This window comes from Bubalus kerabau, chromosome 5 (assembly GCF_029407905.1).
Source record: "Bubalus kerabau isolate K-KA32 ecotype Philippines breed swamp buffalo chromosome 5, PCC_UOA_SB_1v2, whole genome shotgun sequence".
NCBI classification, from domain to species: Eukaryota; Metazoa; Chordata; class Mammalia; order Artiodactyla; family Bovidae; genus Bubalus; species Bubalus kerabau.
This window is the reverse complement of record NC_073628.1, coordinates 27,594,779-27,618,861: the sequence shown is the minus strand read 5'-3', so window position 1 is coordinate 27,618,861 and position 24,083 is coordinate 27,594,779. Positions and strand designations below refer to the sequence as shown.

Below are 24,083 nucleotides of genomic sequence, written 5' to 3'. Positions count from 1 at the left end.
ATGGCAAACCCCACTAAAGTGTGCCAACACCCATATGCATGCAGGTGTGCAAGTCCTATGTGTACCATCACACACGTACACGTGGGTGTGCACACAGCACCATCCCCTGAAACGGGTCCTTTAACAGCAGCATGTGTCTCCCACTGCCCAGTACCAAGCCAACACAGCCCTTAGAAACCCAGCTGCTAAGCTGGTTTCTAGACTATTCAGCTGTGTATGACACCTGCTGATTCCTCAGAGTGGTCCTGAAAGCTGACAACCTTCTCAGGCTACCTCCAGACTCAACAATAAAACTACTGCAAACTCCGATTTACTGCTAAGCCCCCAGCATTCACCCCTGGGCTGAGTGAGAAGTGCAGGGTCCGGGCTTTCCAGCTGCAACTGGGCAGGAGGGATGGACAGTCACATGGGCACCAGAGTCATCTATCTCTGAGGGGTCCTGGGGTCGGGCAGAGAATGCCACATCCTAGATTCTTAAAGTTTCACTTCCTGACCTTGGGGCAAGTCACTTATTCACTCTGAGTTATAATTTTCTCTTGAAAATCTCTTAAAACTGGAGATTAAAATAAAAAAACCTCTGCCCAAGCCTCATTATAAATGCTGAGCCTGAACCAAATAGCAGATATAAGACTACTTAAGCAAACTGTGAAGTGCGACATATTTCCTTTCTTGGGCACTCGTGACGCTGAGCACTTGCTGGCCATGATGTCGCTGAACCCTGGCAACACCCTTGTGGTGGTGTGATCGCTCTCTCTTCCGTGGATGAGGGCGCCGTGGCACAGAAAGGCTGGATGTCTTGCTTAGGGTCACACAGCTCACAATGGCAGAGCCAGGATTTACAGCCCAGTGCTCCTATGCCGGGCTAGGGTGGCCTCACAGGGGAGGGGCTGCCTCCTCACGTCAGTCAGTTTTTGGTTGGGGGAGATAAAGACAAGAGTGCTGGTCACGAGAACCATCCCTGGAGCTGAGGTCAGCGGGCAGTGTGCTCTCACCTGGAGTCCTTCTCTGACGGCTTCCAGGAGGTAGGGGATGATTGAGTAGTTCCACAGGTCGGTGAACCACACCCTGGAACCATCCACGTCGATGGGACACGACAGGAAGAGCCGGGGGCCTGGGGACCATAGGGAAAAGCAGTCCAATTGAAATGGATGGGGAGCAGGAGAAGCCAGCCCAAGCACCGCTCACAGGAGGGACCCTGCATTTTCTGAGTGACAGCAGAAATACCAGCTGCCACGTGGTGGGCCCTTGGGCTCTCTAACCCTACCCTGGGATCTCGCGCCTGGTGGGAATCACCCCAAGGGAAGGGGAGACTTTCTGGAGAAATACGGCCACTGTGGTATTGTCTAACCTTTGAAAATGGAAGCATGGCAGATGTCCATGAGAATAGGAATGATTAAGGAAGTGATAGCATACCCACATCTGACTATATCACAAAATAATTATTTCATCTAATTATTTTGGAGAGCAACAAAGAATACTCATGAGATAATGTGAAATGGAAAACGAAAAGAATGCATTGTATGTACACTATGATTGCAGCTATATAAAACATGTATGGACAAGGACAGAAAAAATAAGCTCAAATTACAATGATTATGTCAGGATGGTGGGATGACCAGTGATTTTTTTTTTTTTTTCTTTTCTCTGAAGCCTAAGCTTCAGGAATGTTAATAACATTATTCATAAAGCAAAGCCAATCCTACAGGGTGGTTTCCATCTGGGGGAGCCCCAGGGTGGGGGCCCCTCACCTAGCCTAAAAGTTTACACCAGCCTAGAGCTGGACACTTCTCTCTGCCTCTCATCAGTGCAGAGGTGGGCGAGAGAGAAGGGTGGAGACACGGTCCCAGGATGTGGGTGACTGGCAGTTTGGGGTCCGTCTAGGCTGTGGTTATCCTATGTCCCCTTCTCCATCTGTGTGGTTGGTGCAGCGTCCAGCTGCCAGGGTCCAGGGCCAGCCATCCCAGGAGGCCAGGGCTCCAAGAGTGGCAGTTCCAGCCCCAGTGTGCCCACCTGCCCTGCCCTACCTATGGTGACGTCCGAGGAGCTGTGCGCCTCCAGGAAGCGGTTGAGGTGATGCCAGACCTTGGGAATCCAGTCGATGATTTTCACCAGCTCCACGTTCCGCATCCGCCCACTGATCTCCGTCTCCATGAGCTTCCGCCGCAGGAACCGGCCCAGGAAACCCTTCACGGGCTCCGTGTGGTTGGCACAAAGCACCCACCTGGAAGGAGTCACAAATTTTCCATGGCAAAGCCCAGTGTCAACTTCATGAATCAAAGCTCATTAGAGCTGGAAGGTGAATATGCTAATACTGAAATTGGACTCTTCTGAACACTGCACAGATACATTTTTATTTAGTTTATTTTTTAATTGAAGGATAACTGCCTTACAGAACTTTGTTGTTTTCTGCCAATTATCAACATGGATCAGCCCTAGGTATATAGCCAGGTCCCCTCCCTCCCAATCCCACCCCTTTAGGCTGTCACAGAGCTCCAGTTTGAGTTCCCTGAGTCGTACAGCAAATTCCCACTGGCTCTCCAGTTTACATATGGTAATGTTAAGTTTCCATGTTACTCTCTTCATACCTTTCACCCTCTCTGCGGCATGTGGGATCTTAGCTCCCTGACCAAGGATTGAACCCATGTCCCCTGCATCAAAAGTGCAAAATCTTAAGCACTGAACCACCAGGAAATTCCCACTGTATGTACAGTAACTCACAATTCCTCACGGCAACCCCACGCTACAGATAAGACCACTACCCATTTTACAGATAGAAATTCCAAGGCACAGATGGAAAATCTCACTTGTCCAAGATCAAACAGCTAGTCAACAATCTTAGAGGAAGAGCTAAAATTAGAACCAAGACAGTCCAACTCCAGAGGCTGAGCTCTGACCACTTAGCTAACTGCCTCCTGTGCTGTGCCAGGCCCTGTGCTGGGCTGTGGGGCTGTAAGCAACGACAGAGACAAGAGTTCCTGTTCCCCAGGAGCTCACAGTCTAGCGGAGGAGGGAGATAAAAGAAATGAGACCTGACAAAACCTGGGGAGTCAGGGAAGGCTCCTCAGAGGAGGGGACGTCTGAGCTGAGACCACAGGAGGCGGGTGGAGCAGCTCCATGAGGCAAGGCAGAAACAGAAGGAAGAGCAGGCGTTGGGGTGGTGGTGGTGGCGGGGTGGGTGGAGTGCATGCTGCAGCATCGGCAGGGGCATAAACAACAGCATGGGGCGTCTGGGAAAACTGCCAGAGGCGCAGTGTACCCAGAGTTTAGACTTGACCCGCCAACCCAGAGGGGCTTGGATTTTGATCTGGGGAGCCATTCAAGGACTTGTTGCATTAGGGTTTAGGGTCAGGTTTGAATTCTAGAATGCTCACTCTGGCCGTCACTGATGTAGGGGATGGCCTGAAGGTGGCCCAAGGTCCAGGTAGGCATACTTGTTAGAAAATGACTAAAACAGCATTCTGGGAGATGCGGCAGTGGCGGGGGAAGGAGGAGGGGCAGGGGGGAAGAGAATGATCTCGAGGGACATTCAAGAGAATGGACAAGACCAGGACGTCCTGGATGCAGAGATAAGCCATGATCCCAGTGACCCGAAGGAGTTGGTATTTCTCGGATAATTACAGTTCAGGTCTACTTTCAACAGAGATGCCAGCAGAGTGGCCATGAAAATGATCCGGAGGAGGGGGTCTCATCCCGGGTGACAGCTGTTCAACCTTATCTAAGGGCCCAGGCAGGAGAGGAGTATACGGAGCCAGCTAGGTGTCAGGGCAAAGGGCATTTTGCAGTGGCAAAGGCAAGCAGCCACAGCTGGCATAACAGACCTCCCACCCTGCGGCAGTGGGGCAGCGCAGGACGGGGCTGGGGCAAAGGGTTCCCAGCAGCTGGAGCTTGAAGGCCAGAGACCCCGCCCGGTGGAGACACTCTAAGGAGCTCTCACCGCTCTGTGTCCCTTGGGACAGAGAGATGAGCCACTGGTGACATGCAGTCCACCTGCCTACAGCCCCTGAGTAGAGCTGTCTCCCAGGTACCAACTGCTACCCCAGGACATAGCATCCAAGAGACCCGGGTTCTGCCACTGACTGGCTGTATGACCTCCTCAACAAGTCAACTAATCTCCCCATTTGTAAACTTAGAAGGATAAATTTAATGACTTGAGGCTTTTGTGCGAGTCAAGTGAACTAAGCTGGGAAAAATGAGCATAGTTCCAGGCATGTAACAGGTACGCGAAAAGGGACACCTTACCTGAAGTTGTGATGAAGCTGCAAGTTGGGAGTAGAAGAGGTAGCCTGGTTCATCGTGCCAATTATGTAAGGGCTGTGGGGGAAATGAAGGATGAGAGCTGGAGAAGAGGGTCCCTGTGCACCTAAGCACATGGCTACTGGCTGGTGTCAGCCCCTCCCACAAGCCCCGCCCCACGCCACGCGCATGCGCTGCTCTCCAGGAGGCTGAGACGTCTGGAGCTGCCCTTACCATTTGTGGTCCTTGCAGTTGAGCAGCCCGTTGAAGATCTCGCCCAGGGAGCTGACGTGATGCAGATTGTCCAGGATGATGACAAGAGGCATGTCCATGGCGTTGTTCTCGCTGGCACACTGGTCGGCGAGGTTGGACAGGTACTGGCGCAATTCCTGTGGAACCCAGGGGAGTAGCGGGGAAGGAGCCCGTGAACGCCCCCAAGAAGATGCTCGTGCTCAGGTCATCACCTGGGCCGGTACAGGCAGAGGGGTGCTTCCTGAGGCCACTCGGGGATCATGTGCTGATCCCCGAGGCACTTCAAGGCCTCAGTCTGGGTGCAGAAGAATGCAGACCGGGGAAGTCTCAGCTCTGCCTTCTGGAATTCTCCAGGCAACAGGAAACCCGGCAAGAGCACTGTGAGGGTGCCCAGGCATGGTTCTGTACACGATCTATCACTCTCTGGAAGTGCTGCCCCTTTTCTCGATATTTCTTACTATGCCAGCCTCCCAAGAAGCTCCTGAGGGCAGGTGCCTCATACATCTTTGTGCATCCACGGCACTACCTGAGAGCCGCTTATAAGCCCTTGACGAATCAACACAGCAAAGGATGCCTCCCCGCCATGACCTGCTGATTAGTGTTGGGGCAGACAGACAATGAACAGGTGCAGGGAGGCCATCTCCGTGCACAGGGGGTCTTGAAAGGTCTGAGTGAAAGGATATACTTTGGTCTTCACTGTGAAGAATGGGCAGGGCAGTGTCTGGAGCTGGGAGTAGAACACAGCCCAGCTCGGCTGGAGTGAGGGGTACGTCCAAAAAGGAAGAAAAAGAAGAACGTGCAATGGGGAAAGGCCGAAACAGAGGGCTAAGGACCAGCCACTGAAACCAGAACCACTATCTGATGGTATTAGTGTCAGAGTGACAACGGGCGTGACCCAGCGCCAGGCATGGCTTGCGGCCTCACACACACAAACTCCTGTGGGTGGGTGCTGTGACCATCTCCATGTTACAGATGGGAAGCTGAGGCATCCCTCAGTCAAGTGACCTGCCTGAGACAGCACAGAGGGTGGGTGCAGGGCTGGGCCTCCCTTTTAAGTCAAAATGCAGCTTTTAGCAAAGAAGCAGCCGAGTTTTTAAAGTTCCTAGCTATTTTCCCTTCTTTTAGCTTCTCCCCATCATGGGTCCTTGGCCTCAGGCGCCTGACAAGGACAGGGCTCCTGAGGCTAGAAGCACTCCCTCCCTTATTCAGGCTTACCAGGTACAGCCGGGGACTGGCTGAGGGGAGACAGTGGACGCTGAAATCAAGCCTGGCCTGACAGCCCCAGCCATGTGCCTGGGATCCTCTCTCGCTGGTCCCAGGAGAGTGTGCCTTCCCTGAGCTTATTCTCAGAGGGTCTTGGTTCAGGGGGCTCTGACCACTTCTCTTAGCCCTGCCCTTGTATCCACGTCACTTTGGGAACTTGAGAATGGCATGGAGTCCCACCCCACACAACCCACTGAAACAGAACGTCTGGGCATTGCATCTTCAAGGATGCCAACTGATTCTTAAGGTAGAAGAGTTGCTTCTGATTCACCTTTGATCCCCCAGCCCTTTTTCACAGAGGCAGTCAGAGTGAAACACCCAGAAACAACCACTGCACGGATAATGAACAGGGTTGAGAAGACACCTCACAACCCTAAGCTGGGACTAAGGCAGACTGTCCAAGCATTTCCACTGCTCCCTGAGAGGCAGAACCAAGCCTGTTTGTTGACTCTGGGGTTTAAGACATCGACTTGAGCTCCGGTCCACTGCTCAGTACCATATGAGTAGCCTTAGGTACATGGTCATCGGCCTCAAGCCTCAGTTTCCTCCTCTGTAAAATGGGATCATGACAACTACTTCCTTGAAGGTCCTGCTGTGAGGAGACCCCTTACAGGGGCAAGCCATCTGTAAATGACAGCTGTTGTTCGTATATGTTATTGTTGCTCCACAAAAGGAGGTTTCATTTTGGGAAAACGGGAGAATGTAGTAGGCATGTGATGAATTCTTGGTAAACTGAAATGGAAGCATCTGGGTTAAAGAACTACCAGCTTTGAGCATCATGCCCAACTCATAGCAGGGAAGTAAGAAATAAACTACTGGGTTGGGCAAAAAATTCATTCAGGTTTTTCTGTAAAACCCAAAATGTACGGAAAACCCATAAACTCATACAGAAAACCTGAATGAATTTTTGGCCAACCCAATACATCAACTTACACGTGGAACTTCTTGCTGGCGAGTTTGGGGTCAGAGCCTTCCTTTCCACTAGATCCTTTCTACCCTCCTTTCCCAGACTTTTATAACCAGCAAAGGTGAGCACTGTAGGAAACGCTGCTTTGCCATCAGGGTGGTGGTGGCCTCAGTAGTTCTGAAAGGGCTGAGCAGCAGCCTCCGAACGACCTCCTCACCTTGCTGGACTTGTGGTCCACGTTGAAGGTGGCGATGACCCCGTCGGTCAGCTCGCGCCCCTCCCGGAGCACCAGGTACTCTGACAGCCGGTTGGCCAGGTAGGTTTTTCCGGTGCCGCTGGGCCCCGAGAGGATGATGCGCCGGTGCTCCACGAGCAGGGACACATAACGCTGCAGGATGGGCTTGGGAATCAGGGACTCGAACACCAGCGAGTCCAGGCTGTTTTCCGCGAGCCCTGTGTTTGAGAGAGACAGGATGTGTTCACAGCCTGGCAGAGCAGGTGGCTCTCTGTGCCTGCCAAAACCCTGGGCTATCCCTTTTCTGGGCAGCCCCCTCATCAGAGACCCCCACCCACCCAGGGACACTGCAGGCTTCCTGCTCACCAGCAGCCTGTACTCTGGCCCCTGGTGGGGCTGATGGTTCCAGACTCAGGTTTGCCTTTCGTATCTGGACACTTGGCTCTCATCTGTCCTCTGCAGAATTCCTAAGACGCTGCGCTTGGATTGTTTGTCGGGATTTACCTTTAGCGGTGGTGCTCACTGAGATCTATTGTGAATCTCCCGTGTCTACCTGGACCCGTGGGCTGCCTCTTCACCCTCTTTCTTTCCTGCGTGCCCACACTGAGATACACCACGAAGGTATCAACACTTTTATTATTAAAAAGAGGAAAAATGCAAGCAGGGATCATTTGATTTGGGGATGTAAATACTGGCAGACCTACTCTGAGCCTCTCCCATGACATGAGGATCATTCCCCCTCCTCTCTTGGAACAACTTCATTACTCAGGGCTGTTGGCTTTCTAAGAGCTGTTTTCTTGATATTATTCTCAAGAGAGGATCCAGCCAAGGTTACTTGTCCAGAACCTAAGGTAATTCTATTAAAAAAGCACCTCAACTTTCAATGGCTGAGTCAAAGATCTCTCTTGGTAAATGTCGCATTGCAGTTGAAAATATATCGGTTATTTTCAAATATCTTTTGATACTGATTTCTAACATAATTCCACAAGAGAACAGACTCTGTATGATTTCAATACCTTTAGACCATGACATTTTTGCATCTTGTTTTATATGTCCCTAGATATGTTCCACTGTTTCCTGGTTTGGTTTATGGGAACTTGAATAGAATTTATATCCTGCTGCTGTGTGAAAACTGTATAAATCTTAATTATGTTGAATTGGTTCATAGTGCTTTTCAAGTCTACTATATCCTTCTACTTTTCTGCCTATTCATTCTATTAATTTTTGAAAGTTTGATATTGAAACTCCAACTCAAAACTCAATTTATCTGATTAAAAAATAATTGTAATATAATAGAACTACATATAACTTTGTTCTATATTTTCCAAGTCTTCCTGTAAATGTGTTATCATAATTTCATAATTAAATTTTTTTAAAAAAAAGTACCTCAAGAAACCATTATATATAGGAAAAAATAAATTGAAAGGAACTTATTTTGTTGTATAATAGCATTTTTCCATCTACATAATTAATTCATTACAAACAGATCCCCATAATGCAAGTATGTGCTTGTTTCCAACCCTCAGCCAATGCAGTGACTATCCCAGTGTCTTCCCTGGTGGCTCAGAGGTAAAGAATCCACCTGCAGTGCAGGAGACACAAGAGATGTGGGTTTGATCCCTGGGCTGGGAAGATCCCCTGGAGAAGGAAAATGGCAACCCACTCCAGTATTCTTGCCCAGGGAAATCCCATGGATAGAGGAGCCTGGTGGGCTACAGTCCATGAGGTTTTAAAAAGAGCTGGACACAACTTAGAGACAAAACAAAAAAACAAATCACCCCGATGAAGGATCCCCAATGACATCTGGGTACAGGTCTAAAACCTTCCTAAAACTGGTCTCAATAGAGCCTACACTGGCTCAAAGCTTGATGCAAAGTATGGGCGAAGGGGTGGGGTCTCCTGTCTAAACTTAACAACAACACAGGGCAGGGATTAAAACACACTGAAACCCCTCTCTCTGCTCTTCGGTGCTGTTTCAGCCTCTTGCCATAAACTCCAAGGGAGGGAGTACTTTGCAGACGAACTCACGTCAGAGCACATAAAGCCACAGCCCCTGCCCCAGTACCACTGAAGTGAATCATCTGCAGCTCATGGATCTCTTTCAGCTCAAATCCTTTGGTGGTGTTTAGTGCCTTGAAGGCCTAAGTGTCAGGCACTACAGGGAGACACAGAAGAGTCAGGTATCACTTAAAAACAAGCCCGAGCTGAGCCCTGGAGATGCTGAAACAACCTCATGTGCTGAGAGCAGCACCAGCTGCAACTCCATGGTGGGGTGGCCCGGTTGGGAGGCAGATAATCCTGCCACTGTTTGGTCTGATCTAAGTAATGGGTCACTCCTTTTACCTGTCAGCATTTCCAGTGTTCACCTGCTCGCCAGTGTGGATGAAAGGCAATTTAAGGTCATGGCGTATCAGGCTTTCCTTAAAGGGTTCTCGAGGTGGACAGCTGTTGTTAGTGTGTGCCTGGCAGCCCTCCCTCCTCTCCTTGCAGCGGGGCTCTTCTTTCTTGTAGGGAGTTCATTCCAGCTGTCCAAGCAGGGCTGACCAGCACCTGCATCTACCAAAGCTGGGGGTGTGTGACCAGGCTGAGCCAAAGCCTCTCCCTGGTCACTGTGACTGGTTTGGTAATGTGATGAGTATTTGATTCACAGTGGGCCAGAATCCCAGGTAGTGCTAGTGGTAAGGAATCTGCCTGCCAATGCAGGAGACGTTAGGAGAAGCAGTTTCAATTACTGGGTTGGGAAGATCCCCTGGAGGAGGGCATGACTACCCACCACAGTGTTCTTGCCTGGAGAATCCCACGGACAGAGGAGCCTGGTGGGTTACAGTTCATGGGATTGCAAAGAGTTGGACATGACTAAGCAACTTAGCATGCACACACAGGCCAGAATCACCCCTAAGAATTTCCTGTTACACTTGTCCCCTTTTAAAAGCTTCCTAAGCTTAGAAGGATGAATCAGGGCCATTGATCAGCCAGGTGCATAAAACTAAATAAATAAGCAAAGCTGAGGTAAGCCTGGTCCTGACGGCATTGCTGGAGCTCCTGGTTCACCTGTGCTTGCAGTCCATGCCTGGATTTTCCAAGTACCTGAGCCTGTGTGTTTCCTTTTGGCTAAAGCTAGTTTTTGAGTAGGTTTCTGTCACCTGCAGCCCAAGGCCACAATTGTGGAATGAATGCTAACAAATAAGGCTGTGTATGTGGCTCAAACAGGAACCTGCTGCTTGTCACCAGAGAAGCAAGACCTTCCTTTCCTACTGATGAAGAATACTGGGTGCTTTCGGAAAACCTCCCAACCAGGAAACAAAGTTGGCATCAAACAGCCCCCAAACTACAGTCAAAATCAGTGCCTTCTGGGGAAGATATAAGATGCTGTGAAGGTTGAGCTTATAACAGTGTTTAGCAATCTCTTCTTTAGGTGGTTCATAAAATATAGGAAAAAGGGGTTTTGCAGTCATATGCATTTGTATAAGATTGGATCATTCAGCCTTTTTAACAGTTAAGAATCAGGACATTAAAGTGTTAACTGTTAGTCAGTCGTGTCCAACTCCTTGCAGCCCCATAGACTGTAGCCTACCAGGCTCTTCTGTCCATGGAATTTTCCAGGCAAGAATATTGGAGTGGATAGCCATTTCCTTCTCCAGGGGGTCTTCCCAACCCAAGGACAGAACCTGGGTCTCCTCCATTGCAGGCGGATTCTTTACTGTCTCAGCCACCAGGGAAGCCCCAGGACATTAAAGGACAGAGGCTTTAGAGAACCCATATGCCTGTTCACCACCCCCAAACTCAGATGGGAATAATGATTATTTGGCCATGAAATTTTTTCCCCCCAAATACTCTGTGAGTCTAAAGTTCCAGAGAATACACTTTGCCCTGAGGTGTAGCCTCTCTGGGTGATGAGGCAATCAGAGGGTTGAGTAGCATCTTGCATGGGCAGGAGCGTCAGCGTTTCTTCGGGCTGTTCTGAGTGACTCCTCCCTGGCCACAGTGCCCTGTGGCCTCTCCCATCTGTAAACGGGACCACGTCCAAGGCTTGCCAGCAAGAGTAACTCACAGGTATCAGCAGAGCCCCATTTCAACATTAAGATTCCATTATGTCAGAGTCATAAGGCTAATGGGACCTCTTGTTATGTAATTTCAGCAATAAACTAACATTGTTTGTTTCCAGTGGTGGTTGAAAACGCTGAAGACTGTTGCTTAGGTAAGTGTAACTGTGGGGGTGGGGGGAAAAAATACAACCCACATTCACACACACACATGAGATCCTGGCCACTGGTTCCCGTGCCAAGTCACAGAACAAAAAATGCAATTCTGGAATCTCCCCTTCTGCAAGTGGCCGGATTACCTTTGACCGCCACGGAGATGGTCGTGTTCTCCCCCACCAGGTAGCCACAGGGAAGCAGTTCGGGGGTCTCGGAGGTGTTGCTGCGCTTGACATCCCCAATGCTGTAGCCAAGGACGCTGTCCGAGTTCAGCCCCAGCTGACTCACTGGGTCAATGTGAATGATGTACTCCTGGAAAAAATCAAATAAAGATCCCGTCAAAGATGTGGGGGAAAATCTGTGGAAGACTCACGGTTTCATTGGGTGATTTATGAACATCTTCTCCTCTTCCCCAGCTGATGCCTGAGTTGAAACTGACCTATGGAATGGGGGGCAGAAGAGCTGACTTGGAGGGGGCGGTGTCCTCATATCACAGGCCCCCTAAAGCACAGATTTATGTGGTTAGTGATGGGAGGGTGGCAAACCCTCACAAGATGGTGAACGTGTAGTCTGGATAAACCAAGCAGGGAAGCTATGGTGCTTTTCCTCTAAGTTCAGCTGAAGTTTTAAAGACACTGGGGCCTGTGAATGGGGCTGGAAAATGCATGAAGAAGTGCATGAAATGCATGAAAATTCTGATAAGATATCTCTCCACCAGCCCCTTCTTTTGGCTCAGGTCAAGGGCCATACTAAATGACAAAGGGAACAAACTCCAGGCTGCTAAAAAAAAAAAAGCAGCTCTAGAGTTTTACATAAACAAACGTGTGTTTAATTTGGAAAGTGTTCCAAATTAGATGAGTGACTGAGAGGTTTTAGGTCAATGACCTTGGAACAAAGTCTACGGGCTCTGTGGTAGCCAAACAACTGAGATGGAATCCTGATAACAAGCTGCTGCCTTTAATGGTCTCACTTCTCACCTGTGACACCTCCCTGGCTCTTTTCAGCCTGATCTGTGGTCATTTTAATCCAAGGATGTCCCAACTGCCCATGAACAGAGACAAGGTTCCGGCCGGGGCAGCAGGCTTGGTCTGCCCTAAGCCGTTTCCACCCTTTTACCCCGTCCCACTTCTGCAGACTGGTCTGCCAAAATGGGAAGCAAGCTTGAGCCCAAGGACACAACTTTCTCTGTGTGAAGCCACCTCAGTCTAGATGCTGGGAAACTAGAGCGTACTAGGTTAAAAGTCAGATTTCGAAATCAGACCAACAACCAGACCAATATGGTCTCTGACACAGAAAAAATGTGGGCTATTATTAATACTTGGGGATGGGATGAATGAACACTCTGGTCACTGACCTACTTTAGGGCAATAGCCCAAAAAATGTACTAAAAGCTGCTTTCAGATCACTAATACATCAAGGTTCACCTAGATGCTCATTAGTTATTTCTCCTGTGGCGAACACCCACTCCAATGATGTGATTAGAACGAACAGAAAAGTAACTGTGCCAACATCCTTGACACTAGCCATGGGTCAGAAGTCAGTGTCACACACAGCACAAATCACAGACTCTGAAATGTTGGCACAGGACACTGGGCGAGGTGGATCAGATCCCCTCACCAAAATGAAGGGTGGAAATGTGATGTCTTGGCCCCAGCCCCAGAACACACGGTGCAAGACACACCCAACAGGCCATTCTAAGGTGAAGACAGAATGTGGCCATAAGCAGTTCACTTTGAGAGGCTCGTGCAAGGGTTCAAGGCTGGGGAAACGCCCCTCACTGGCTGGCCAACCTCTGCAAAGGGCAGACGTTCTCGTCTGTTGGTCCCGTCACCAGTCTGTACTTAGCATCCTCCTCCTGTCCCCTTGACAACCAGGTGTAAGTCCCAGCAACGGAAGAATGTGGGAGAGGGGACACAGCCCAAGAAATGACCAGGTTCAGGAAACAAACCACCCTTTCCTTTCCCGAGGCCCAGGCCCCCACTTGGATGGCTGTCTCCACGAAGCACTTACTTTGAAGAGCCGTCTAACAACCCCATCAAGCACGTCCCACTTCGTCTTGCCACTGACTCCAATGCAGCCAATGAGGAAGAGGTGTGGTCTGGAATCCTAAGGATGAGATGGCCACAGGTGAAAAACAGGTGGATCCTTTCTGACTCAGGTTAGCAGAGGACTCGGATTGTCTTAGAACGCCACCAGTGGCTTGAGAGGGGCTCACAGGTCCTATTTGCTTTAACACCAGATGTGACTTGGACCTAATGCAACTGTCTTAAACACTTTCCTCCTCCATCACAACCCAGGGGTCAGGAAGAGAGGGTCTCCTTTCTAGAATCTAGAACCTTTTACTGAACGTGTACCTCATATGGATGTCGATTACGTATCCCCTGTGGGGAATGCTCTCTTCTCTCCTTTCTGCCATCTCTCCCTTTCCAAACTTTGCTTATGAACTCACCTCTTCCAGGAAGCCTTCAATGATTAACACACCAGGCTCAGCACTCACACTTCTTCAATAGTTCCGTACACAACTTATATGATGATATATTCTGTGCTTGTTTATTTTGAGGCATTTGTCTTATTTGTCTAAGTTTGTCTCGTTAGATCTTAAATTCCTTTGGGATTTTTTTTTCTTTTCTTCTGTTTTTTAATGATATTGATTTCTTTTCTTCTAGTTAAAATTTTAAACATGCTCAGTTCTGAAAACCAGTAAGAAGTTCACACAAAAAAATAATCTTTTTCTACTTCATTTGCCTCGCTGCCCACAGAGCTCTGCATAGTAGGGGCTAACTGATCATACTGACTAAAGGAAACTAGTAGAACATTCCTTTCTGTTTGGTTTTAAAATACCTGACATGCTGATAAGAATATATAATTAGGAGGGTAGAGAGAAGTGGGGAGAGCTGGGAGTATATTTGCCAGCTGAGCAACATCAGCAGAGAAGGAAGCGCCTGTCTTGCAATGAGATGATCTGGCCCCACCACTTGCCTTACAGCCTTAGGTAAGTGATGCTGGGGTCCTGGGTTTCTCAATTGTAAAGTGGAGATGACAAAATCTGGGCAGCCAACCTCATCTAGATGTTGTGGTGATCCAGAACAACACCATTTTGGAAAGGGACAAAGTTTTATAAAGTGTTAGATCTGTTTGTGTTGATGATCATTAGAATAAAAGGCATTCACAGGTATCATAAGTTAGAAGAATGACTTCCCCCTTTGGTAATCTATCGCTCTACCAGCCGAGCTCTGAAAATGGAGTTATTTATTGGATCTTTCTAAACTAGATGATGCTCAGACCCCTAGCAGCTCCCCTCTTCAGTGAGGCTAGATGGCCACCCACATGTGGAATCCTCTGGCAGAGAAGTCTGGCTAGAGACGCTGTGTTCTGATGGCCACTTTGGGTTCCCAAGATCTCAGAGCCTTTAATAGCATGTTGGCTAAAATACTCAGAAATAATAAGCAAGCAAAAACTTCAAGGGACTTACATTAGAGGCTCATGAGGCCTCTCACTTATGGGAGAGGTGGTCATTCTCAGCATCATTTGGATTTAATCAATGACTAAAAATCAACTTTGATTATCAACCCCTGCCCCCCACCCTAAAACAGTCTGATGAGTTTATGACCTCTGGACCCTGGAAGAGAACATAACACTCAGATGCCCCAGCTTCAGCAAATTAGGATGTCCTACCATCTCCACCGCTAGCACCTGTATGCTCCTGGGCTTGGCCACCTCTGTCTCCCAGGGTCTACTTGGTCAGCAACCTCTGACGATTGGATAAAACTGGTGTTCTTGGTCAGCTGAATTTGGTCAGCTTATTTCTGTACCTTCTGTGCTAAATAAATGTGCTTAGCTGCCTTTGAAGAGTTTTGGGAACAGACTAAATTCAGACAAGCCGTTTTTGATTGATGTTAATGTTTCATTAGATACTTGAAAGTGGGGCAACCTGGACCAATTTTAAGGACTCTCTATAGAGTTTCCAAACACAAGAGATAGGGAAGGGCCGTTTGTTCACGTTTGTGGTATCAAAATGCTGTTGGGGATTTAGGGTTAGTTAGGGAAAGCGTTAGTACTATTTCTAAGTCACCCCAGGCTCCGAGATGATGGGCATGATGATGGAATCACTGTGCTAGGCAGTCCTACCTGGGGAAGGGGCAGGCTGAGCAGGGTAAGGGATCCAACTAACCTCCTTCCACTTCATTTCCTCCTGAAAGCTGACAACTATCTTAACATGCCTGCCTCCTTCCTTCCGAGCCGAGCATTCACCAGCGTCATCCAGCAACATGTCTGCGAATGGAAAACATCGACAGCCTTAGGCACATGGGACAGCAAAGCCGGCCTCCTGACACCCCCGCTGCTGGTCGGCACAGCAGCAGGACAGACTGGGTGTCGCCGTGCAGGGGCCACAGGGTGGGGGCGGGGGCAGGGGAGGGGGCAGCATGGAGAGTGCAACCACAGAACCGACAGCGGGCCAACCAAGGAGCCAGCGGGCTGATGCACCTTGCTGAATGGAAGTGCGAGGGAGACTCAACCAGAACGATAGCAAGAGCAGCCTCATGGATAAGAAATCAAAAGCGTCAGCCTCGGTAGGCTTACAAAGAAAACCTAGATGGAGCTCGCTAATTATCCAGCCAGCCTAGAATCCAGCCCCAAGGCAGGAAGGTCATAAACCAAGCCATCATCCCAAGTGGGACCGTTTACCATGAGGAGGTGGTAGGCAGCATACAGCTTGCAGGTCAGCCTCTTAGAATGGATCAAACACAACTCAGCATGGTGGGCAAGGGGATCCAAGCTCACGGCTTGGAGATCTCGGGGCACTGGAGCAAAGCATGACAGCAGTCTAACGGCTGGGCTCATGTTGGTAGCAGACGCACACCCACATACACACAGACACACACCCTAAGTGCACACACGCCTCTGCTTCTCCATTTGATCTGCTGATCTGCTCATCTTGGGGCTCCTGCTTAGAGACCAGAGGGCCAACTGCAGACCCTGTGACGCCACTCACCCAGGCTGCTGGACTCGGCGAGATTCAGGCTGTGCTGGGAGAGCCCCAGGGACTGCCTGGGGGAGGCGGACAGGGACACCTGGGAGGGTGCCCGGCTGCAGCCACTGCCTTGAGACTCTGACTTCAGCCGGTCATTCTCAGCCTTCAGCTTCTCTATTTCACTCTGTAAAGGGGAAGGCAGAAACTCACTCACTGGGCGGATATACTGTGACCAAGCCTTTTCTGGAGGAGGAATTTGAAAGTTCCCTGCAGGGATCAAATGCGCATCCTGGCCGAGGTAAAGGTACACTCTCAGAGACATTGTTCAACATGGTTCCTTTGCTGTATACAGAAGGACTCTGGCAGGGGAAGGTCTGAGAGCTGGCCTTCTTTGACAAAGGCCTCAGAAATCTTTCCCAGAGTAGGGGTGGTAGGTGGAAGAATTCATATCTAAGAAGTCTGAAAACCTCTGGGTTTCTCAACCCAGGCCTTTACTGCAGGACTTGATATCGCAGAGCCTTTAACGAGCTGGTACGCATTTTAAATCTGAGAGGCACACATAGCGTGCAGTATCTCTCAAACAAATTTGATCAAGGAGCTGTCTTTTCACACAGCCTCTTGTGGAATGAGTGTTCCATGGAACCTCCTTTGGGAAACACTGCTCTCCAGTTGAGGTCTGATTTGGTAGAACCCGTAGGGGTCTTTTACTCTATATTTGTGAAGGACCTACTGTGTGTTAAGCACTGGTGCTCACACATCCAGAGGAAGGGACGCAAAAGAGAATAGCTCAGAAGACGCAGATGCCTTCAGTCTGCATCAGAAGGTGAGAGGAGCTGGGGACAGAGAAATCTATAGGGATTCAGAAGAGGGCACCACACCAACTGCAGCTCCCAGCTGCAGGACTCGAAAGGGCTTGGTGCAGGAAGAGGCGTCAGGCTGAGCCTTGGGCGAAGGGTCCAACCCAGAAGTGCAGAAGGCTGTCCCGCGGGGGGCGGGAGCATGGCGGGAACAGCTCCTCCCCTGCAGCCTGGGGCTCACCTGCATCCTGTTCATGGCCTCCCGCAGCTGGTCCAGCTGGTGGGCAGAGCTGAGGGCTTCCAGGCGGATGTCGGTCAGCTTCATCTCCTTGTCTCTCAGCTCGTTTCGGAGCTGCATGACCGTCTCGGCTTCGCTGTCCATGCACTCCGAAATGCTAGGGAAAGAGAAGTGTTGCTGACCAAGGCAGCTCTGAGTGCAGCACCTCTGAGTTGCCCCCGACCACTACATCATCAGGTTTGTTCAGGAGTAATCCTGTATAAAAGGGGCTTCCCTGGTGGCTCAGACGGCAAAGGACCCCGTATATCCAACTCCCTGGTGCTTCCTGGAAGTGAAAGTAAAAGTGCAAGTTGCTCAGCTGTGTCCAACTCTTTGCAACCCCATGGCCTATACAGTCCATGGAATTCTCCAGGCCAAATACTGGAGTGGGTAGCCTTTCCCTTCTCCAGGGGATCTTCCCAACCCAGGGACCGAACTGGGGTCTCCCACATTGCAGGCGGATTCTTTACCAGCTGAGCCAAAAGGGAAACCCAAGAATACTGGAGTGGGTAGCCTATCCCTTCTCCAGCGGATCTTCCCAACCCAGGAATGGAACCGGGGTCTCCTGCATTGCAGGCAGATTCTTTACCAGCTGAGCAATGAGGGAAGCTTCCCGGAAGTGACAATAGCTTCCTGGAAGTGACAATAGCAAGAGCACCTGAAATTCAGACTTCATTGCTTCTCTACACTGTTTCTTTGTAGAGTTTTGGCAATCTGAATGGTACGCCCTTTAGCCAAATTCCAGAGATTCAGGGATAAACAGAAGCCAGCCAAAGAGAACAGTAACTTGGGGATTTGACACCCTCTGTGAAGTATACACAAGCTGGGCCCCTATAATGACACTATATAGCCCTTGATATCAAAACCTACTCAGAGAAACAAGGTCCACTGTCTATTTTAAAGATTAGACCCTCCAGGCGCAGATAGCTGAGGGTGATTTTTATTTGCCATAAAGGGGAAAAAACCGACAGATACAGGTGGGCGATGTTAGTCTGTCTCTGGTCATGTTCTAAAGCCCATTCCTTTAAAGGTGTTCAGAGAGAGAAACATTCTTTCATTTCCCCACCCCACACTGCTTAATAAGCCCATGGCAAGGAAGAAAAAAACATCTCAGGTCATTAGCAGAGAGGATGGTATGACATGAAAACCAAAATTTTATTTGAAACACTGTGGTGAGCAGTCCTACCCCGGCTGGACACCAGATCAGGGGACTGTGGGACCCCGTGAGTCCCTGTTTTAAGAGGTGGTGCTTCCAGACTGGGTTCCTTATTTGATTACTGAGGTCTGTCCTGCTACCTGGCAAATCAGCACAAACTGGGAGATCATAAGAGTAGTGATGAACTGCAATGTTAGAAAAGACAGTTCAATTTAGAAAAGGTTCTGTTGATTTCAATGATAGGAGCTGAGGTGCAGGGTGATCCAGAAGAGCAAGCTTGGACATTTCTTGGACCGAAAACAGAAAAAAGAAAGAAAGAAAAAAAAAGCCCAAGTTCAGAAAGTCACAAAGCTGAAGCTGATTATCTCTGAATGACATAGTGAGCATGTGGTCTGCAGAAATAATCATGCGAGCCCTCTCTCCAGGACCCCAGCACTGGATGTGAGGTCAAACCAAACCTGACCTGTGAAACCAGGAGAGAGACTGGACATGTTAACTGCCAAACAGGAGGCCCGTGATCACCGTTAAAAGAGACGCAGTTGTATTTGGGGGACCGAAAGGACTAGAAGAAAAATTTAACACCTGAACAGGCAAATCTTTTTGTGGTTGTTTTCTTGACCTGCACCCTGAACTGTTTTGAGAGATACAAAACCACCTCTTTTTAAAAAGTTGTCAGCAGCCAATAAAACTTCACTTCAAAAATCTTCGGAGACCTCCAACAGAAGGTCTTGAAAATCTCCTAATTATTCCCGTTTCATACCTGTGAGAAACAGATTTGGGGCCCACAGATTTAGGACTAAGACAGATTTGGGCTAGAGAGACACTAATGTCTTTAGAAATCATATCCTCTCCCTCCGCCCACTGCCACCCTCTCCCAGCTCTCTGTGACTGTGGTTTGTAGGGTTTAACTATATAGTCACATATATATAATATACATATATTTTTTTGGTTTGGGAGGTTTTCAAGGGGATCTTGGAAAAACTACTTCATTCTTGAGAGAGGACTATGGTTTCCTGGTTTAAATGGAGTGTAAAGTCTGAACAAAATTCCACTGTGACACTCTGGTCTTAGCCAAACCCTATCTCATCCAAACCCGAAGATTCCAGGTCATTGCAAAGAACAATCAGCTTTGGTTCACACTGTCTGTCTGTCACATGGCAAGGCATTTTGCTCCAGTCTCCTTCACATGGTCTGTGCTTTTCCCCAGAAAGCTTTCTCAGCAAAGAGAGACAACATTTCCTTGGCACCCGCTTTGTGGAATTTATCACATGCATTACTCTGTGACGCTTGGCCAAACAATAACGTTACAAAGGGAAGCAAACTAAAAGGAAGAAAGTCTGTTATGAGTAACCCTACTGAGAGTTCAAGGCCCCCCATAAGCACCCCCTCCACCACCCCCAAATCGGTCTTCTCAGAAACACAGTATGGCAAGCCTGCCCAGGAGGGGTGCCCTACAGCTCAGAGATGATGCTGAAAGTGAGCCCCAACTAAGAGTCAGTCCGGATGCCTACTGCCCACGCCAGATGTTCCCCCGGTTCCCACCTCCCCTAGACTTCTGCTATGTCATCGATAATCGCTCCCTACATGACTGCTGACTCCTCTAGGACCAGGATTCTCGTCTGTTGCATCTGACACACTGACCCCCACGTAACAGCTACTGAATACATGGACCACGGCACTGGGCATCTGCAGTGTACTATTTAATGTACTACAGATACTACCAACTTCAGGAAGAGGTGCTACAGTTATTTCCGTTTTAAGAAGAGGGAGGCTGAGGCATAAAGCAATTGACATGCCTATTAAAGATGTGAGAAGCACAAAGATATCTGGTGGGTCCGCTTAACCCCAGGGCCATGCTCTAGAACTATATCCTGCAGGCACTCAACACACGCTCGTCCCCTCCGTGAACCGCTTACTGAAACAACTTGATATTTATTTTTCCTACTCTGCCCCTAACACTTAATGCCACCATAATCCTGCCATCTCGCCCAGGAAGCAGGGTTGGGGGCATACCTAATTTTATACACCCCGAGTGTGGGAAGCGCTGCCTTCCCACATGGCCATTCCTTCCGCCCACGTTGTAGGAACGTTTCCGAGCTCCGACTCCTCTGCCTTTGGTATCTTCTTTGAACGCCCTCTCATGTCTAGATCTGCACATTCTTACAAACCCTTCAAGGCTGGAAAGAACCATTTGCTCTCTGCCCACCCTTTGGAAAACCAGACCCAAAACAAACATTTCCAGTGTGCGAGGATGCTGTGGAATGTCAGGAAACGGCTACTGAGCCAAGAGTGGGCCCCACCCGGTCCCTCTGGGGAAAGTGGTTTGGGTTTGGAGGGAGTGCTCTGGCTCTGGGCTCCAGGAGCCCCACAGGCTGAGTGCATGGCTGCCACCCTCGCCTCAACGCGCTTGGCTGCCTGGCAGCTTCTGGCCCAGTTACTCCTCCCTCCTCCAAATGGACTCTTGTCTCTGCCCCTGGGTTTCCACTCACCTCCCTGGCTCCTCTACTTTCTCTTCCTGAACGTCAAATATCAGAGAGTCCCAGAACTCAGTTCTTATCCCTCTGTCTCTCCCCCATGTCTATTCAATTCCTTAGAGGATCCCTCCAGTTTCCCAGCTTTTGAACCACCTGTGAGCTCATGTTTCCCAAATCTCAACCTTTAGGAACTTTAGGCTGGTTGGCATTTCCACAGGATGTCTCCTGGTCATCTCACACCTCACACGGTCAAACCACAGCTCCTGGTCCCCTCCTGGCCCAGTATGTGTCTCCCACCCATCCCAGAAACAATACCTCCACATCCCCAAGTCCTCAAGTTGCAAATCTAGGAATATTCAACATTTCTTCTTCTCTTCCCTTCACATGCCCCATCGCCAGGTGCTATCGGCTTTCCTTTCGGAATATATCCTAAGTCCACCCAGGACTCACCATTAGCATCAATTACTCATTCCACCTAATATCTGAATGCCCGCAAAACCAACAGGGTACCTAACTACATGGAGCCTCACCTGGAGACTTGAGAATTGGGGCAAAGAAGAGATAACCAAGGAGATGCTCCATAACTGGGGGTGATTTCTGCAATGGTGAAGGGGACTGTTGGGAGTGCTGGCTGGCGGTGGATGTGGTTTCACACGAGGTGCCTAGGCCGGGCCTTGCTGGTAGGGTAACACTGAGCCGCCTGTGCCAGGCAGAGGGCACAGAAAGGGCAAAGGCCCAGGGGTGGTGACCGCGAGTGGTGAGTTCAAACAGCAGGAAACAGGCCAGAGCACCGGGGGGTGGCGGGGGCTGGGCAGCGAGGGGAGTGTGCTGTCAGCTTCTGCTGTGGTCTCCCTCCTCACACTCCACTTGTGAGATGTTAATTCAGACAAGCTCACGTTCCTGCTGAAAACTCTGCAAGGCCTCCCCAACACACGGGAAATCAGATGCAAACTCACCTACAGCTTCAAAGCCTTACATGTTGTAGACTGGTACCGCCTCCTCCCCACCACTTTCCACGTGCCCACGATGCGGCAGCCACGCTGGCCATACCCAGCTTTCTCAGACACACCAGGCCTGGCTCCGGGTCCCACCAGGAAAGCTGCCCTGCTGGCTGGGAGGCGGAGTCAGCTACGTGTTCACTGAGGGCCCCTACCCCCACCCCACAGGGCACACTTATTTCACTTCTCCCCTCCCAGGTCGTAAGCCCTGCTCAGTGGTCAGTGGGAAGAGGCCCGGTGCACCCTGGCTGCCTGCAGGATTCCCACACTGTTCCCTCCCTGCCTGAGGCTGGACACACAGGGGACACAGGCCCACAGGACAGGCGGAGCCTGGGTGCCAGCATCGCCACGTGGCAGGCCGCCTGCTCAAGACGGACGTCCGTGTTAGGTCTGGAGGCAAGCAGCGATCGATAGCCACGGGTGAAGCCTCTGACTTTGGGACTGAGTCTGTCAAAGCGTTACCAACAAGAACTAACCAGGGATCCCTCCTGGCACACAGGTCTTGGCTGAAACATCACCTCCTCAGAGGGGCCTTTCCAGGCCACCCTGTCTGCAGCTGCAGTCAAGGTCCTCTGCATCCCAACACAGTTTCAATTCCCAGCATGAACCATTCGCACTGTCAGATTCTTATCATTTATCCAGCTTTCCATGTTTGACGACCGTCTCGCCCCCTGACACATGGGGTCTACAATGGAGTGGGGACTTGACTCTCTTATACACTGCTGTCGCTGGAGCCAAGAATGGCGCCTGGCACAGAGCAGACCTCAGGAGTGGAATCAGCTCCACGGGGTCATGTCCCCACGAGCCCTAATCCCCAGCGGTGGGAATCGGGTAACATCGTCTTTGGTGTCTCCAGAACCATCTCAAACAGTGTCCTGCTCACACAGGCTGACATATGAGAAGTCTGTATCAACCCGCAAAGAACAGATGAGGGCTCTCCTATTCTCCTGCTTAGGAAACAACTGGACCGGGATGACGGCAGATGAGCCATGGGCAGCTGGCCCTTTATGCGCCTCCTGGGCACCCTGCAGGGCAGATGGGACCGTGCTCCAGAGAACTGGTTTAACCCGCATGCCGGCACACAGGGCGCTGGGCAGGAGCCACGGTCCAGCCCTCCGTGCTCCTTGGGCTTACACCTTTGCCCAGAATGGAAGTGCCCGTCCCCACCTTCTTGCCAGGGCACCCCCCACCAAGAGAAGAGCAGCCGCTGATTTATGTAAAATGGAGACCATTCTTCACTGGAGGGTGGGTTCATAAATAAAAGTCTGGGCCCTAAACTCTGCCTCCTCACTCCCACTGCCTGTCTTCCGTGTGGCCCGAGCAGGCGAGAGGCTAGTCCTGGCTCACCCTCTCACCTGCCTTTCCTGTACCCATCTGGGTGAGCTGGACTTGGGATGCTGGTGCAGGCCGCTGTCCTCTGCGGGTGGGCTGGCTGGCTGAGTGGGCTTGGGGGTGGCCCCACAGCTCTGGCCTCCTGAGAGAGGAAGGAGGTGGCCCTGCATGCAAGGGATCTGACTCCCCCGCTCACGAGAATCCAGTGACGGAGATGGAACTCATCCCTCTTTCACCAGTGAGGAAACTGAGGTGTCCACCACCTCACTCAGGTGTCTACTCCCCACCTCCCAACCCTAGCTCACTGGCTGATCTGACCCCAACCGCAGTGGTCCGCTTCTCCCAGGCACTGTCGCGTCTCATGGGAACTGCCCTTGCAGCCCGCTTGAGTGCCAGTTCTTCTTTCATTTCTTGCCTGGTGATACCAAGGGCTCTGAGGGAACTTAGTCCTGTGGGGCAGAGTCAATCTCTCTCGCTGCTGCAGGGAGTCAGCTGAGCCGCCTTCTGAGCAGATACCCAGGTCCCTGCCTGTCTGTCCCAAGCCATTCCTGACCAAGCTTCTTGCCTCCAGAGTCTGGGCCTCATGTTTTGAGATGGGACACAGAAGTGTCTCTCTGCGCACTGATGGAACAATGATGAGTGGGTGCTCAGCAGAAACCATGGGTGCTTGTCTGGGCAAAAGCAGATGACTCTTCCTTTCTATGTAACTCAGTGTCAAGGGGAATGGCACCTAAGCCAAGGCCAAGTGAGCAATCGCCTGTCTCACTCAACCAGCTGTGTTCCCAAAGACCTCTGTACAAACTGACTCATTTACAATCAACTGGGAGAGCTCAGGGTGTTGAATCATGCTACATAATAGTGGTAAAGAGAATGGTCACTGAATCACTCTATTTTTTAAACTTCTAGCTTTTGAGTGCTGACCTTAGAGAAAGAATCAACACTAAATTTTGATCCAAGAAGGAAAGTGTAATCTCTCTCAGCCCTGCCA

The 24,083-nt window shown here is 50.2% G+C and overlaps 1 protein-coding gene across 2 annotated transcripts in view; it reads right to left on the bottom strand.

Moving 5' to 3' along the window:
* Positions 1 to 24,083, bottom strand: part of NAV2 (neuron navigator 2) — a 420,664-nt gene that overhangs the window by 11,661 nt on the left and 384,920 nt on the right. For both annotated transcript variants that reach the window (XM_055581343.1, XM_055581341.1), the window contains 10 exons: positions 17,100 to 17,253; positions 16,083 to 16,245; positions 15,261 to 15,361; positions 13,100 to 13,195; positions 11,233 to 11,401; positions 6,873 to 7,108; positions 4,468 to 4,622; positions 4,240 to 4,311; positions 2,025 to 2,221; positions 993 to 1,111 (listed from right to left, as the gene is read on the bottom strand). In XM_055581343.1, the coding sequence (XP_055437318.1) occupies positions 993 to 1,111; positions 2,025 to 2,221; positions 4,240 to 4,311; positions 4,468 to 4,622; positions 6,873 to 7,108; positions 11,233 to 11,401; positions 13,100 to 13,195; positions 15,261 to 15,361; positions 16,083 to 16,245; positions 17,100 to 17,253 (1,462 nt within the window). The remainder of the gene's footprint in view (positions 1 to 992; positions 1,112 to 2,024; positions 2,222 to 4,239; positions 4,312 to 4,467; positions 4,623 to 6,872; positions 7,109 to 11,232; positions 11,402 to 13,099; positions 13,196 to 15,260; positions 15,362 to 16,082; positions 16,246 to 17,099; positions 17,254 to 24,083) is intronic.